This window comes from Sinohyriopsis cumingii, chromosome 16 (genome assembly GCF_028554795.1).
Source record: "Sinohyriopsis cumingii isolate HCF-2022 chromosome 16, ASM2855479v2, whole genome shotgun sequence".
Lineage (NCBI taxonomy): Eukaryota > Metazoa > Mollusca > Bivalvia > Unionida > Unionidae > Sinohyriopsis > Sinohyriopsis cumingii.
In genome coordinates this window covers 35,246,079-35,264,125 of record NC_142976.1, presented here as the reverse complement: position 1 = coordinate 35,264,125, position 18,047 = coordinate 35,246,079, and the positions used below count along the sequence as shown (strand labels likewise).

At 36.7% G+C, this 18,047-nt stretch overlaps 1 protein-coding gene across 3 annotated transcripts in view; it reads right to left on the bottom strand.

Annotated features, from left to right (window-relative positions):
- Positions 1 to 18,047, bottom strand: part of LOC149780199 (choline transporter-like protein 4) — a 234,626-nt gene that overhangs the window by 136,446 nt on the left and 80,133 nt on the right. For 2 of the 3 annotated variants that reach the window (XM_089936955.1, XM_089936953.1), the window contains exon 2: positions 8,014 to 8,062. In XM_089936955.1, coding sequence (XP_089793081.1) covers positions 8,014 to 8,062 — 49 coding nt within the window. Of the gene's footprint in view, positions 1 to 8,013; positions 8,063 to 17,291; positions 17,910 to 18,047 lie in introns of those variants that run through there. The other variant, XM_089936954.1, reaches the window with a different exon arrangement.

Sequence of the window (18,047 nt, the reverse complement as noted above, 5' to 3'; positions counted from 1 at the left end):
TTCAACTGTTGATCTAGGGAAACCATTCAATAATGATTTAATTCAACTGCTGATCTAGGGAGACCATTCAACAATGATTTATTTCAACTGCTGATAAAGGGAGACCATTCAAAAATGATTTATTTCAACTGCTGATATAGGGAGACCATTCAACAATGATTTATTTCAACTGCTAATATAGGGAGACCATTCAACAATGATTTCAACTGCTGATATGGGAGACCATTCAACAATGATTTATTTCAACTGCTGATATAGGGAGACCATTCAACAATGATTTAATTCAACTGCTGATATAGGGAGACCATTCAACAATGATTTATTTCAACTGCTGATAAAGGGAGACCATTCAAAAATGATTTATTTCAACTGCTGATATAGGGAGACCATTCAACAATGATTTATTTCAACTGCTGATATAGGGAGACCATTCAACAATGATTTATTTCAACTGCTAATATAGGGAGACCATTCAACAATGATTTCAACTGCTGATATAGGGAGACCATTCAACAATGATTTATTTCAACTGCTGATATAGGGAGACCATTCAACAATGATTTAATTCAACTGCTGATATAGGGAGACCATTCAACAATGATTTATTTCAACTGCTGATAAAGGGAGACCATTCAAAAATGATTTATTTCAACTGCTGATATAGGGAGACCATTCAACAATGATTTATTTCAACTGCTGATATAGGGAGACCATTCAACAATGATTTATTTCAACTGCCAATATAGGGAGACCATTCAACAATGATTTCAACTGCTGATATAGGGAGACCATTCAACAATGATTTATTTCAAATGCTGATATAGGGAGACCATTCAACAAATGATTTATTTCAACTGCTGATATAGGGAGACCATTCAACAATGATTTATTTCAACTGTTGATATAGGGAGACTATTCAACAATGATTTTTTATTTCAACTGCTGACATAGACACACCATAACTGTATCAGACCTACCAGTCATACATAAACTAGACCTCACAGGTTGCACAAAGTCTGTCACCTAGTTTTATCCAGTTATACATATACACGTACAGCCCACACCTTGGAGGAGGACATGCCTGTGTTACACATTCCTTGCAAACTGACACTGGCCAATTCCCCGTAATATCACTGACATACAGCCCACACCTTGGAGGACACACTTGTGTTAAACATTCCTTGAAAATTGACACTGGCCCATTCCTGGTAATAATCACTGACATACAGCCCACACCTTGGAAGACACGCCTGTTACACATTCCTTGCAAACTGACATTGGCCCATTCCCAGTAATATCACTGACATACAGCCCACACCTTGGAGGACATGCCTGTGTTACACATTCCTTGCAAACTGACATTGGCCCATTCCAGGTAATATCACTGACATACAGCCCACACCTTGGAGGACATGCCTGTGTTACAGGTTCCTTGCAAACTGACACTTACCCATTCCAGGTAATATCACTGACATACAGCCCACACCCTGGAGGACATGCCTGTGTTACACATTCCTTGCAAACTGACACTGACCCATTCCAGGTAATATCACTGACATACAGCCCACACCCTGAAGGACACGCTTGTGTTAAACATTCCTTGAAAACTGACATTGGTACATTCCAGGTAATATCACTGACATACAGCCAAAACCTTGGAGGACATGCCTGTTTACACATTCCTTTCAAACTGACACATTCCAGGTAAAATCGCTGACATACAGCCCTCACCCTGGAGGACTTCCTTGCAAACTGATACTGGCCCATTCTAGGTAATATCACTGACACACAGCCCTCACCTTGGAGGACATCCTTGCAAAGCGATACTGGCCCATTCCAGGTAATATCACTGACATACAGCCCTCATCCTGGAGGACTTCCTTGCAAACTGATACTGGCCCATTCGAGGTAATATCACTGACATACAGCCCTCACCTTGGAGGACATCCTTGCAAACTGATACTGGCCCATTCCAGGTAATATCACTGACATATAGCCCTCACCCTGGAGGACTTCCTTGCAAACTGATACTGGCCCATTCTAGGTAATGTTACTGACATATAGCCCTCACCCTGGAGGACTTCCTTGCAAACTGATACTGGCCCATTCTAGGTAATATTACTGACATACATCCCTCACCCTGGAGGACTTCCTTGCAAACTGATACTGGCCCATTCTAGGTAATGCTACTGACATATAGCCCTCACCCTGGAGGACTTCCTTGCAAACTGATACTGGCCCATTCTAGGTAATATTACTGACATACATCCCTCACCCTGGAGGACTTCCTTGCAAACTGATACTGGCCCATTCTAGGTAATATCACTGACATACAGCCCTCACCCTGGAGGACATCCTTGCAAACTGATACTGGCCCATTCCAGGTAATATCACTGACATATAGCCCACACCCTGGAGGACTTCCTTGCAAACTGATACTGGCCCATTCTAGGTAATATTACTGATATATAGCCCTCATCCTGGAGGACTTTCTTGCAAACTGATACTGGCCCATTCTAGGTAATATTACTGACATACAGCCCACACCCTGAATAACCTCTTGATCAAGTTAAAATGCAGTAAGAAAAGTTAGGTGGTAGACAGTCTGCAGCAATGACAACACAGGAAACTGACAATACAACATTTAGTGGGGCTTATCCATTACATCAAATTTGGTTAAAATCTCAAAATTATCAAAAATGTTATTGTATGGAAATCAAATAGTTGACTAGGGGGGAGGGATGAATAAATGTATGTAGAAACAGCTGACTGAGGGAAGGATGAACAACAACTAAGCCAACTTCATCAAGTGGGCCCTAATATTTCCCTTTGGTGGGCATTTTTCAGTTCTGGTCTATATTTGCCACTTGGAATAAGAAACAAAATTAGCACCTAAAGAGGGATATAAATGCCTAAAATCAAAGGATGACTATAAAAGCCTGTCATGTTTGCTCAGCCCAGTTCGTAAGTCGTGTATAAATTAAGGTTACAGTACAAGCCTTGTTTGATGTCTGAACATAGCCACAGGCTAGAGTTAATCTTTGCTTATGCAAGATTATCATGACCAATGAGAAAATCCAGCATCTGGAATCAGCACAGGCATTAGATGCTGCAAATTCCCACCTAGGTGTTACAGCTTTGTCCTAATTATGAGGAACCGCGAGGGAATGGGGCATATTCTAAATCCGTCCCCATATGGACAGACAGTGAGAAGGACATTGTCCACCTGTTTGACTGGATCGAATCAAAGAGACATCCAATTGGCATTGAGATGGAGGGTGTGATAATAATTTTGATCTGAATTATAACTTCTAACTAGGAAGTGAAAATGTAGTCTCGCTTAGGAAGATTGATGAGCAATACAGGGTTACTCCAAGAGAGCCACTCGTAATTTGACAGTAAAACTAAGGAAAGACAAAGCTTCGTAAAGGTCAGTAGGTTATTTGCTCAATTTTGAAGAATATTATGGCACTGTAAATGTAAATATGTGTAGTAAGTATATACATGTATATTTAATTACTAGATTTGTTTAGTACATAGAATTACCTTTGTAGGGTTTATTGACATGTGTATTTGAGAAATGAGTTTGAGTATAATGTAGAGAATATAGATAGTTAACTTGTGGTCAGAATTAATTTTGTAATTTGCTATTAGGTTACTTCATTCATAGAAACCTATTGCATTTATTCAGGTTGTATGTTTCATTTTACACCTGTTTGAATTGTGAATTTGGAAAATGGTTTATGTTTGTAACATTAGTTAGTATTGATGTATGGATATATCAGAGCATGGATATTTGAATATTTGTGTACTTTGTATGAGTTGTAATGTAAAGAAATGCATCTGATTGGACATTTTCATATTTAAAATTAATCTGTTTTTAGAATTTTTTATAGGTTTAAGAAAAAAACAAGAACAGCAACAACAACAAAAAGCATTAAATAGATTGCAGTATGTGTGCCACCCCACCCCACACCTACCACAGTGATGGCATAACAAACCCGACACATCACAAAACCATAATAAACGTGCATAATTTAAATCAACTACAAATGTGTTTATATAGCATAAATGCCATCCATCACTGTCAAAAATGTGGCCAACAGTATATAATGACCCCCTTCAACAAACTACATGTAGTGACCAGAGACTATATTAGCCAGACATGACCAAAAAATGAACCCAAATGACTACTGCTTATCTGATATGTACTGGACATTGGCCATAAATAGCCCAAACAGTCAGACTTTGCACTGCTATTGATACTGATGGTCATGTGATGGCCATATAGTACCAATGTTCTTTTGGTCATTAGTGTACTGCCTGACCAACCAACACAGTGAGAGAAGGCAGGTGGTGCAGCATTTGGACATTTTCATATTTAAAATTAATCTGTTTTTAGAATTTTTTATAGGTTTAAGAAAAAAACAAGAACAGCAACAACAAAAAGCATTAAATAGATTGCAGTATGTGTGCCTCATAACCAAGATACTTACTGTATAGTGTGACAGGTTTAAGACAAGTCTGTATTATTGATATCATGAACACTGTCGATAAATCCCAAGGAAAGTGTACACATATCATTAATATGAACAAAGTTCTTGTAGAATATTTGGTGTAAGATCAGTTTCAATGGTTTCATTAAGTTGAAATACTTTTTCTCTCTCTCTCCAGATGTCTGCATATTTTGTCCCTCATACATGTAAGGGGGGAGGGAGAACAAAGGGAAAGCAGTAAAGATTGTGAAGAAATTGTGTACCTTGTTAAATTCATTTACAAAATGGAGATTATTAATAATTTCATCATTATTTTCTTACCTCACGATTGATTACTCAGCATAATTTCATCATTGATCTACAGAATTAACTGCACACAGCAATGTTTATATAAGTGTAGAACTGTGCCATGGTTGACACTACTGTTGGTATATCAAATGCTTTATACCTACATTTTAACTGAGATGATTAAGTGCACTGGATATAGCAAGGGATCATGTGTATCAGCGATTTGTGTTTTCCTTTGAAAAAGACTCATTTAGAGTCGAAAGAGCTCAAACTAACTAGATACTAGTTTTGCACTGTTCGTTGTCAGTTTACTACACTCACACACACACACACACACACATATAAAATCTTTCTTCACAGGCATGTTCATGAACTAATGTACTTTGTTTATTTGTGCATCTGTAGATTGTCTTCAAATTGACATCGTCATCCTCTAATTGTCTGAAGTGTGTTTATTTACTCCTCCTTGATTGTGTCCCTGGACACTAACGGTCCCCGGACACTAAGGGTACACCGGCCTGATGTGCCTTCCAGCTTGATGCAGGAGACAACTAATGGAGGCATGAACTGTGGTGCCTCAGGTTCAAATCTTACAATACTGTTCTGTTATCCTGGTGTGTCCATAAGCAAAGAAGTTTGTTCAAAAGTTGCAGCACTAAATGACCTACAAATTATGCTTTGTTTCAAAACAAAGAAAAAACAAAATAAACCCAAAACCTGTGTTCTATACATTTTTCCAAGGCAACTTCTGCCTAGTTAATCAATGTTTATATGTGATTTTTATCTTCTATTTTCTTGGTGTCATGGATGAACTGATGAAAGAAAGGATGGATAAGTATAACACTATATACACACCTTAGAATACAGTAAACTTTCAATATTAAATATGTATACTCATTCTGACACCTGGACTTCAAAATTAGCAGGTGCTACCCTCTTGTGTAAACATAGTTTTGGTCACTGACCTTGACATTGTAAGACCATGGCTACTGCAATATCAGGCAATGGAAAATACTACTGCAGAGCTGTGAAGTTTATGTGTGTATGTGTGTGTGTGCATGTGTGTCATTTGGATTTTAAGGCAGCACTCTACAGTTTCATATTTTGCATAGGGTTAGAATTCTAATGAAAAAGAATTTTCCCTGGTTTCCTCACTGGTCATACTGGCTATTTAAAAAACAGACAGTGTACCTCTTGGGTATAATTCAAAGAACCTTTAATTCCCTTTATTTTGGTGTATGATTGATGGGTGTAATATGGGTTATAGAGTATATATCTTGGCTTTACTCTGGATGTGCACCTTTCAAAAAAGTGTTCATTTACACTTCCTGAACTTCAGAGGTAAATTGTAAAAAATGAGCTGATAGCTTTTTTTATACATATTATATATTTGGTAATTCATTCATTGTACTTTCAGAACCTGGTATTGTCAAGTCTGGCAAAATTCATTTTCCCTATTTAAATAGCTGCTATACATAATGTACTTTGGGCTAATTCAGGCTGACATTTTTAGCACCAGGGAGCAGTCATTTTAGTTAGCAGTGTGCTTAGATCATGTACAATTTCCAAAAGTACAATATCCAAATAATGTCACCCACATTAACATCAAAGTAGCATAGAGGCATGCCAACATTCTATGCACTGTGCATGTTTTAAATGCAAACAACTTCACCTTACATACGTCACTTTGTCTAAAGTACAGAATAACTGGTGAGTACCCCCTTAAACATAGCTTTAAAAATGTTTCAGTATATCACTACGATGTCTGCAATGTGGCAGTTTATTGTGATGTCTAGCACTGGGGCATCATGCCACAGACATGTAGCAATTCTGTCTCACCCAGTCACATTATCCTGATGCCAGGAAGACCAGTCATATCACTGACCTCTTAATGCTGAGTACCATCAGGGCAGCTGTTAGTACCATTTTTATATCTCTTTGCTATGACTCAGCCTGGGATTCAAACCCTTGACCTTCACCATCCGAGGCAGATGCTCTAACCACTTAAGCCACTGGAGTGGTCACGAGCTGTGAAGTGTTTCCCATCTAATGTATGCTAGATATAAATAATGCATGATATATATAATGTATTATTGGCTATCTCTTTAACTGTAAGAGAAACTCTGTTCAAAGGCAATCATAAATAATTTTATATAAGAACAATTAGATAATATTTGTTCAACCTTTTCAAGTTGACAAAATTTGAATTTATGTACATGTATCAATGATCACAAAAAGGTAAAGCTGTCAGATTATAAAGGAAGAAATCAATACACAGTATCATAAATCTTGTAGATAAGAAATACCAGATTGTTGTCCCCATTTCTGGAATCAGGAAGAACAATAAGGATATAACTTATCTACAAGATTTAATACTGTATACTTATTGCTTCATTGATCCCATAGATACACCTTTCCAGTACAGATACTGTACATGTATATAAATGAAAATTGTAAAAATTTAAAAGTCATAAATTCATCCCTGCTAAAGGCACAATATGCTCTATTGCATGTTAAAAAAGGCAACTATTGGAGGCAGGAGCTGTGGTGGTTAAGTCAATAATTTGCCAGATTCATGACCAAAAGGGTGTGGTGGTTAAGTCAATAATTTGCCAGATTCATGACCAAAAGGGTGTGGTGGTTAAGTCAATAATTTGCCAGATTCATGACCAAAAGGGTGTGGTGGTTAAGTCAATAATTTGCCAGATTCATGACCAAAAGGGTGTGGTGGTTAAGTCAATAATTTGCCAGATTCATGACCAAAAGGGTGTGGTGGTTAAGTCAATAATTTGCCAGATTCATGACCAAAAAGGGTGTGGTGGTTAAGTCAATAATTTGCCAGATTCACGACCAAAAGGGTGTGGTGGTTAAGTCAATAATTTGCCAGATTCATGACCAAAAGGGTGTGGTGGTTAAGTCAATAATTTGCCAGATTCATGACCAAAAGGGTGTGGTGGTTAAGTCAATAATTTGCCAGATTCATGACCAAAAGGGTGTAGGTTTGAGACCTACCATTAGATTAGCCTGAGTCAGCTACCATGGTGTGTCCTTTTGGCAGAGCACTTTACTCCAGTAGCCTTGGCACTAAGTAACCTATCTGTGTTGCTGTGCCATAAAGCACCAGACCAAACCAATCACCACTGAATCTGCAGATAAACTAATGATTTTCAAAGCATTTCTTTTTTTTAACAAACTTGTTCACACCAATCATTGTTTCTTAGAAGCTTACCTGTTTTTGATTGGACCTTTAAAATTTGGGTCAAACTGCAATGGTTTTCCTGAAATGAAAGACAAACATATTACTTCCATGAATGAATCATAATTCGTTTTGAATAATTTGAAATATACCAATTCAGATTTCACTCAAGTGAAAACATATTTCATTGCAAAATATAGTCACAGTTACTGGTTAAATATTTTTCATATTTTTATCCTTATATTTTTAAATTGTGAAAATACAAAATATTTCCCTTCATGCCATACATTAAAAGGAAACTCAGCAAACCTAATTTCCTTTTAATGAAAAATGTATGCATCTTGTGGTATATCAATGATGCATCATAGATACTATATATACACATAATTGTACATGTAATATTATGTCAGCCCCTCCCAACAACTTTGATAATATGGGTATTTCCCCTGCATTCACAAGTCTAATGTATTGGTTTTATCTCATTAAGGGAGTCCATAACTTAAAGTGCCATTGTCATGGAATAAGTATGGGTATCTGTATGATCACTACAAAATCATTAATTGGATGGAATAATTATGGATATCTGTATGATCACTACACAATCATTAATTGGATGGAGTAATTATGGGTATCTGTATGATCACTACACAACCATTAATTGGATGGAATAATTATGGGTATCTGTATGATCACTACACAACCATTAATTGGATGGAATAATTATGGATATCTGTATGATCACTACACAATCATTAATTGGATGGAGTAATTATGGGTATCTGTATGATCACTACACAACCATTAATTGGATGGAATAATTATGGGTATCTGTATGATCACTACACAACCATTAATTGGATGGAATAATTATGGATATCTGTATGATCACTACACAATCATTAATTGGATGGAATAATTATGGATATCTGTATGATCACTACACAACCATTAATTGGATGGAATAATTATGGATATCTGTATAATCACTACACAATCATTAATTGGATGGAATAATTATGGATATCTGTATGATCACTACAAAATCATTAATTGGATGGAATAATTATGGATATCTGTATGATCACTATAAAATCATTAATTGGATGGGATAATTATGGGAATCTGTATGATCACTACACAATCATTAATTGGATGGGATAATTAATGGTACCTTTATGGTCATTACATACTCATTAATTGGATGGGATAATTAATGGTACCTTTACACACTCATGCTCCACCAGCATTTGAAACTTATACCATAAAATTTGTCTGTCATGCTAAATAGTGTAAGAAATAGTTGTACAATATGTGTGTGAAAAAATATGAAACGAGTTCTAGCTAGAATGAAATAATATGAAATCAGTTTGGTTGACCAGTGTGTAGAGCTAGATCGAATTTGCCATGTCTATCAATGAAACTCACTTGGCAAATTGTCATATACAAACAAGATATCACTGCCAGAAATTTCAATTTTTTTCTGCCAAAACACTGATTCACCTAATTATGCAACTGGACATGTGTCACTTTTTATTCTGGATTTGCCTTTGCATCAGTTGTATGCCTGACAATGAGCTAATGTGACTGTCTAATTATAATTGTGACAATGGTATTTAAACAAGTGGGAAAACACAATGACTAAGCATTTTCATGGAATAATTAAGGGTATCTTTATGATCAATGCAAACTCATTAACTGGATGGGATAATTATGGATATCCTACAATCATCATATGCCCATCAGTATCAATAGCAGTGCAAAGTCTGACTGCTTGGGCTATTTATCTATTTATGACCAATGTCCAGCACATATCAAGTACGTAAACAGTCATTTGGGTTAATTTACTGGTCATGATTGCCCAGTATAGTCTCTGGTCACTATATGTAGCTGAACTAAAAATGTGAATAAAAGGGAAAGAATATGTAATTAGGGCCCCAGTCAATGAAGTTGGCTTTGATGTTCATCCCTCCCTCAGTCAAGTGTTTGTACATCCAGTTGTTCATCCCTCCCTCAGTCAAGTGTTTGTACATCCAGTTGTTCATCCCTCCCTCAGTCAAGTGTTTGTACATCCAGTTGTTCATCCCTCCCTCAGTCAAGTGTTTGTACATCCAGTTGTTCATCCCTCCCTCAGTCAAGTGTTTGTACATCCAGTTGTTCATCCCTCCCTCAGTCAAGTGTTTGTACATCCAGTTGTTCATCCCTCCCTCAGTCAAGTGTTTGTACATCCAGTTGTTCATCCCTCCCTCAGTCAAGTGTTTGTACATCCAGTTGTTCATCCCTCCCTCAGTCAACTACAGTGTATTTGCTTTCCATACAATAACCTTATTGATAATTTTGAATGTCAGTCTCCTATGTTGTCATTAATTCCTATACCATATACCACCAACTTTTCTTTCTGCAGCTTAACTTTAGCAAATAAGGTTCTTGGATTTCAACTAGACTTGACATTCAGCTTTATACTGATATGACCTTCAATGAGTTCCATTTCATGACCTCATTTACAAGAGATGAGCCCCCAGATTGCCTCCCCACCCCCACACACACCTTGACTACTAATAAAGTGTGATTGATTTCAAAACCAAATTTGATATGCAGTGTCATTCTGATAAAAACTCAACTGAATTTGATTTCCAGTCTTCCCCGACATTCTTTACAAGTTATGTTCCCTGTCTGTCCATCTTTGTAAATTTCTATGACAATCCTTTACAAGTTAGATTGCTCCAAGACTGTCCATCATTATGAATTTTGAGGTTATATCTCCTGGTTGTCCATCGTTATGACTTTGTGTCCTTTACAGGTTGTGTTCCCAAAACATCCAACATTATGACTGCACAGGTTATACTCCCTGGTTGTCCAACATTATCAGTTTCCTTGATATCCTTTACAGGTTGTACTCCCTGGTTGTCCAACATTATCGCTTTCCTTGATATCCTTTACAGGTTGTACTTCCTGGTTGTTTCATATATGAATAAAATTTGGCATCTGACTGTACACTGATAAGACCTTAAATGAATTTGATTTTCTTCAGCTTCATCACATCATTTATAGGAGTTATGCCCCTTGATTGTCCATAATCTTGATTTTGGTTTCTGCAGTATGACTTTACCTAGGTTATCATAGTTGGATTTCAAGGTTACCATAGCTGGATTTCAAGGTTACCATAGTTGGATTTCAAGGTTACCTTATTTGGATCTCAAGGTTACTGTAGTTGGATTTCAAGGTTATCATAGTTGGATTCATGATAATACCATAGTTGGATTTCAAGGTTACCATAGCTGGATTTCAAGGTTACCATAGCTGGATTTCAAGGTTACCTTATTTGGATCTCAAGGTTACTGTAGTTGGATTTCAAGGTTATCATAGTTGGATTCATGATAATACCTTAGTTAGATTTATGGTTACTGTAGTTGGATTTCAAGGTTACCGCAGCTGGGTTCAAGGTTACTTTAGTTGGATTTCAAGGTTACCATAGTTGGATTTTGAGAAAAATTGGTGTGCATCTTTGCAGTATGAGGCCTTGAATTAGGATTTATTTCCAATGTTGCATTGCATGATTTATAGGAGTTATGCCCCCGACCGTAAGCTCTGCATTACTAATGATGGGTGAATTTCAACTCTGATGAGAACAAATTTGACTTGTAGCACTCTACAGTGCATATCTGCAACTTCATATTCAGCAGCTTGACTATACTAAAGAATGTTCTATTTGAACCAGACACCTTTTAACTTATAAAACTGTGAATGAATTGGATTTCCAGCATTCCACTTTATCATTTATATGAGATATGGACCTTGAATACTCATTTTCCTAACTCTGGTTTCTCAGAACAAGTTACAATATTTAAAATCCTGCCTTGTCCAAATTTCCACCAATTTTACATAATTTGGGAAGTTACATTGGGAAGAGGGAACAGAGTGCACTCCCTGTTAAGAACATGAAATTAATTGAAGCCACACACAAAATCAAAGTGTGTTTCCTATTGGACTGGTCTTAAAATTAAGTTACATAGGTAGTTTTCTTAAAACATTCTCTCTCTCTCTCTCTCTCTCTCTCTCTCTATATATATATATATATATATATATATATATATATAATTAGTAGTATATACAGTGTACATAATGTACTAGCCGCTTCAAGTACTGAGCAAAAGTGGCTCAATCAGATGCACAAATTAATTGAGGGAAATTTGTAAAATTAATTTTTTTAACCATGGCTGAAGAAAAAAAGTGCTAGGGTCAGCAACAAAAACAGGGACAGTCGGCTGGCCAGAAACATACATTTTTTGACGCCTAATTAGGATACTTACCATCTCAAAGAAAGGAGTTCAGATGAAAATGGTTATACTGTATGTACTGATGAAGCACACACTAACACAGCATCACAATATTTCATTATTATCTTAAAAAGTAGAAGACACTATACTCCATTATGTTTGATGTAATTGACACTGTTGATCCCCCTTAAGTCACTGTATCATTTCAGTATCATAAGTCATTGTATTCTTTTGGTATCATCTTTGTGAGCTTAGTCATTAAAGATTTAAAAACTGACTTGGAAAATGATAAAAATAAGGATCTGACAAGTAAAATGTAAAGAAATTTATTGGGCTGTTATTTCCATATGATTTTATACTACAGTTTTACAGGGCTGCATTATAACTACAACGTTAATGCAAGTTTAATTTTAGCTTTGGCAAAAGTGGATAATTAATCAGAATCTTTCAAACGTGATCTTGTCCTTTAATCCACATTTGACATTTTCTCCTTTAATCCACATCTGACATGTTATTTAATCCACATTTGACATGTTATTTAATCCACATTTGACATGTTCTCCTTTATTTAACATCTGGCATGTTTACCTTTACTCCAGACTTTAAATGTTGTCCTAATCCAACATTTGATATATTCTTAGTAGAAAAAAGACATATCTGGTTAGCTTAAGACTGTAGATATAAAAACTTTGTATAGGACCCAGATAAGCTTGCTTTAATTGTAAAAAATCAACGGTATATGGTGCGACATATTATTTGCACAAACATAAATTTCATCACAGTATTATTCAGTGATAATGCTGAAAGGAAAATTAAGTTTATCTTCATCGATTACAATATGCCACGTAGTTTATCTAGACATGTTAGGTTACATGCCACATGGTTTATCTAGACAGGTTACATGCCATGTGGTTTATCAGGACATGTTATGTTACATGCCACATGGTCTATCTAAACATGTTAGGTTACATGCCACATGGTCTATCTAAACATGTTAGGTTACATGCCACATGGTTTATCTAGACAGGTTACATGCCACGTGGTTTATCTAGACATGTTAAGTTACATGCTACATGGTTTATCTAGACATGTTAGGTTACATGCCAGTTTATCTAGATATGTTAAATTTTAGCACAGACATTATGCAATGTTAACAATGTTAAATCTTTATACGTGTATCTTTGATTTTTGTACTCGTTGAACATTCATAAATCAAAACATTAATCAGTATCTATTCTTCATTTATGGTACCATGAATTATGTAATCAAAAAAGCAATATTAATGCTCCATTTTCTTAATTTTATGTAAAATATTTCCCACACAGTCATCGAATTCCTAATTGCTTTTGGCACCTAAATTTTGCAAAGTACAGTAAATACTGTTCTTATCAAAGTTATATAGTATGTACCCATGGAAAGTATTTTTTAAACATATAATAATTTGCAGCTTGGAGTAAATATGTCATAAAAATATATATATAAATATTAGAGACATGTAGCATCATGTACCACCCAGTCACATTATTCTGACACAAGGCCAACCAGTCCAAGCACTAACGTCTTTATGCTGAGTGCCAAGCGGGGCAGCTATTAGTACTATTTTTATGTCTTTGGTATGCCTTGGCTGGGGTTCAAACCTGCGAGCTCCCACATTAAGGTGGATGCTCTAACCACTTAGGCCACTGGAAAGGTCAAATAAAAATGGTGCCTCTCAGCTATCCAAAAGGGCCACCACAGCAGCCATGCTGTTGTTATGCTGCTCCTCTTGAATGACTGGTCAATTTATCAAAAAAGGATTTTCACAAAAAGTTTTCTTTCTGGTTGGTCCAAAATGAAAATGATGCTAATCTGATGTCCAATATGACCATCGAAGCTAGTAGCCATTTTGAAAATCTTGTTATTGTTACTCCATAAAAAGGAAAGTCGTATCAACATTGGGTTGTCACCAGATGACAACTGATAATTTCTTGTCTGTCCTAAATTCGGATGATACTGATCTGACATCCAATGTGGTCAACATGTTGGCAATTTTGAAAATCGTGTTATATTCCTCTTAAATGGACAGTCAGGTGGCAGTTATCTGTAATGGTGAGTGCTTTACAACACTTGGCCACTTGGAACCCCTTGAATGAGATTGAACTTCAGCTAATTATAATGTTGTTGTTGTTGTTGTAGGGCTTAACGCCATTTTCCAACACATGATAAGCTATGCATGGTGGCCAGTATTAATGGTGGAGGAAGAACCCAGGAGAAGCCTGGGAAGAACCACTGACCCACGAGAAGCTACTGGCAAGCTTTCTCACATACCCACATTGGCTGAATCCTAGACTCGAACCCACGCAGACAGAAGTGAGAGAATGAGATTGGACTTAGCCAATTATAACATAGCTTGACAGCTACAGAAGATGAAAGTAACGTACAGTACATATTATCTTGAATTACCAACAGACACAAATGAGATAATCTTCAACAAAAATGATACTTCTGTAAAACCTCCCATTGTGACCACCCTACAATACAGGCCACTCCCAAGGTAACAGAAATTAAATTTGTCCTCTGGCTTGCAGTAAAGCCCACACCTAAGCTATATTCTAAATCGGAACTGTATTGAAATAAAAAAGAATCAAGTTAATCAAGACAGACAGGAAGATATCGAAATGGTATTCAAATAATAGGAATCTAGTTAATCGGGACCATGAGTGGCAGAGTTGTCTAAAGTGCTCACTGTTATGGATCACTGCCATCTCATCCCTGTATGCATGGGTTCAGGTCTCAGATTTGGCCAATGTGGGTATGTGAGAAAGCTTGCTAGTAGCTTCTCATGGGTCGGTGGTTCTTTCTGGGGTTTTTGTAGGTTCTTCTTCCACCATTTATTCTGTCTGCCATGTATAGCCTATCTTGTGCTGGAAAATGGCATTAAATCCTACAACAACATCATCATCTACTTAATCAGCAGTGTGAGTAGACATGCACATGGATATGGGGATGTATGCACATAGATGTGGGTAGACATGCACATGGATGTAGGTACAAATGCACAAGGATGTCTGTACAATTGCACATGGATGTGGCTAGACATGCACATGAACATGGGTAGACATGCACATGGATGTGGGTAGACATGCACATAGATGTTAGTAGACATACACATAGATGTGGGCAGACATGCACATGGGTAGACATGCATATGACTGGGTAGACATGCACATTGGATGTGAGTAGACATGCACATTGATGTAGGTACAAATGCACATGGATGTGTGTACAACTGCACATGGATGTGGGTAGACATCCACATGGATGTTGGTAGACATGCACATAGATGTGGGTAGATATGCACATGAACATGGGTAGACATGCACATGAATGTGGGTAGACATGCACATAGATGTGAGTAGACATGCACATGGATGTGGGTAGACATGCACATAGATGTGGGTAGATATGCACATGAACATGGGTAGACATGCACATGGATGTGGGTAGACATGCACATGGATGTGGGTAGATATGCACATGGATGTGGGTAGAAATGCACATGGATATGGGTAGAAATGCACATGGATGTGGGTAGAAATGCACATGGATATGGGTAGACATGCACATGGATATGGGTAGACATGCACATGGATGTGGGTAGACATGCACATGGACATGGGTAGAAATGCACATGGATATGGGTAGACATGCACATAGATGCCACAGTCATTGCTATGAGGTTTCACCAAGGTGGGCCACAAATTGACACCACCTGCCAATTAATACCTCTGGAGGTTTTTGTCATTTTTGCCTGAAAATTGAGTAGGAAACACATTTTGAAAACTATTTCTGAACAGATCCAAAAACACCAAATCCCTGGTGATCTTTCAATAACATACTGCCTAAATGTGTTAGAAACATTGTTTTTCACTGGCTATTCGACTCACACATGAGCAGAAGGGTGAAAGTTGGAGTTCTTTTTTTTTTTTTGTTGCTAAATGGAGCCATTATTTTTGTATCGAGACCATTCTTTATAATTCAAAATGCCCATCGTATCCTACTGTTCGCAAAGGCTCATCTGTCTGTTTGCATTCATGCCGGTTAGCCTTAGATCTGAGACCAAAAAGTCTAACATCTGGACACAAAATCAGATTACAACCATGGGCGAATTTTGGGTTAAAAAAAGTCGGGGGCAAAAAAACGAGTTTTTTTTATCTGTATTTTGTAGTGCAACTAGATATTCCAAATTATTTGTTATCATTGTAGAGCCACATCTGTCTACCTTTCTATAATACCACCCACTTTAGTGTATCATACATGACGACGCTACAGAGCTCGGCAGTAGGCTACTACCTCCTGCCCTGTTAAGTTGTCGCTAGGGGTTAATGAGTTAAGGCCACTTTGCCCAGTTTTAACAGTGGTTTTTTTTATTGCTACACTTTAACAAAAATACTGAAATTATTAATTGGAAATGTAGACCCATGAAATATTTCATTGGTTAATGTAAACCTATGGAATATTTAATTGGTTAATGCAGACCCATGAAATATTTAATTGGTCAGTGTTGATCCATGGAACATTTAATTGGTTAATGTAGACCCATGGAACATTTAATTGGTTAATGTTGACCCATGGACTATTTGACTGGTTAATCTAGATCCATGGAATATTTGACTGGTTAATGTAGACCCATGGAATATTTGACTGGTTAATGTAGACCCATGCAATATTTGACTGTTTAATGTAGACCCATGGACTATTTGACTGGTTAATGTATACACATGGAATATTTGACTGTTTAATGTAGACCCATGGACTATTTGACTGGTTAATGTAGACCCATGGAATATTTGACTGGTTAATGTAGACCCATGCAATATTTGACTGGTTAATGTAGACCTATGGAATATTTGACTGGTTAATGTAGACCGATGGAAAATTTAACTGGTTAATGTAGACCCATGGAACTTTTAACTGATTAAGATGCCAAGAAGTCTGGATAATTAATGTATGGATGATGTCAAGTGTTTTACTTTTGATATTTAATATTGACCTTACCAGATTTTGTATCCATTGTTGTGGCAACATCATCATAACTTTCCCTTGAATTCATATAATCCTTTTTTTTACCCATCCTGCAATGTCCTCTCCCTGATGAACACTTGTAAATATTATGGTCAATATTACTTCACAATAACTCCAACTGATTGAAGTGAAGATGGATAGAACAACTTAGATGCTCTTTAACTACTGTTCCATTTGTATGCATGTATGTATGTATATCACATAAACAATCAATTATGATTGACTTCCTTTGTATACAAAGATAAAACCATATGGAAATGTACATGTATGTAATCACTTATACAGAGCAGCCATCATCTACTTAATTTCCTCAAAATGTCTAATTTCTTGACAAAATGTCCTTCTGCTCAGCTTGCAGTATGTTACTGAATTAAGCACTTTATAAAACTACAAATCTCTCTGCAATTGTGCCCTCTGGCAATAAAGGTGCAAATATTGACACCTCAACACAATTCTCTTCAAAATCAGTTATAACGACAGATTTATAACAGACTTTTAAATTCTCTGATATTCATATTTCTTCATAAACATTTGTGCTGAACAAGTTGCATGCGTTGATGGTGAGTGTTACAAAGTACAATGAAAACCCTCAAGTTCAACGAAACTGCACCTAAGGAAATAAAATGATCAATACCTACACCTTTTGTGTAAACACAGTACCTGACAGCAAAACTATTACTAGTTCCTGGTATGAATCATGTTCCAGGTGTATAGTCTGATAACATCAAT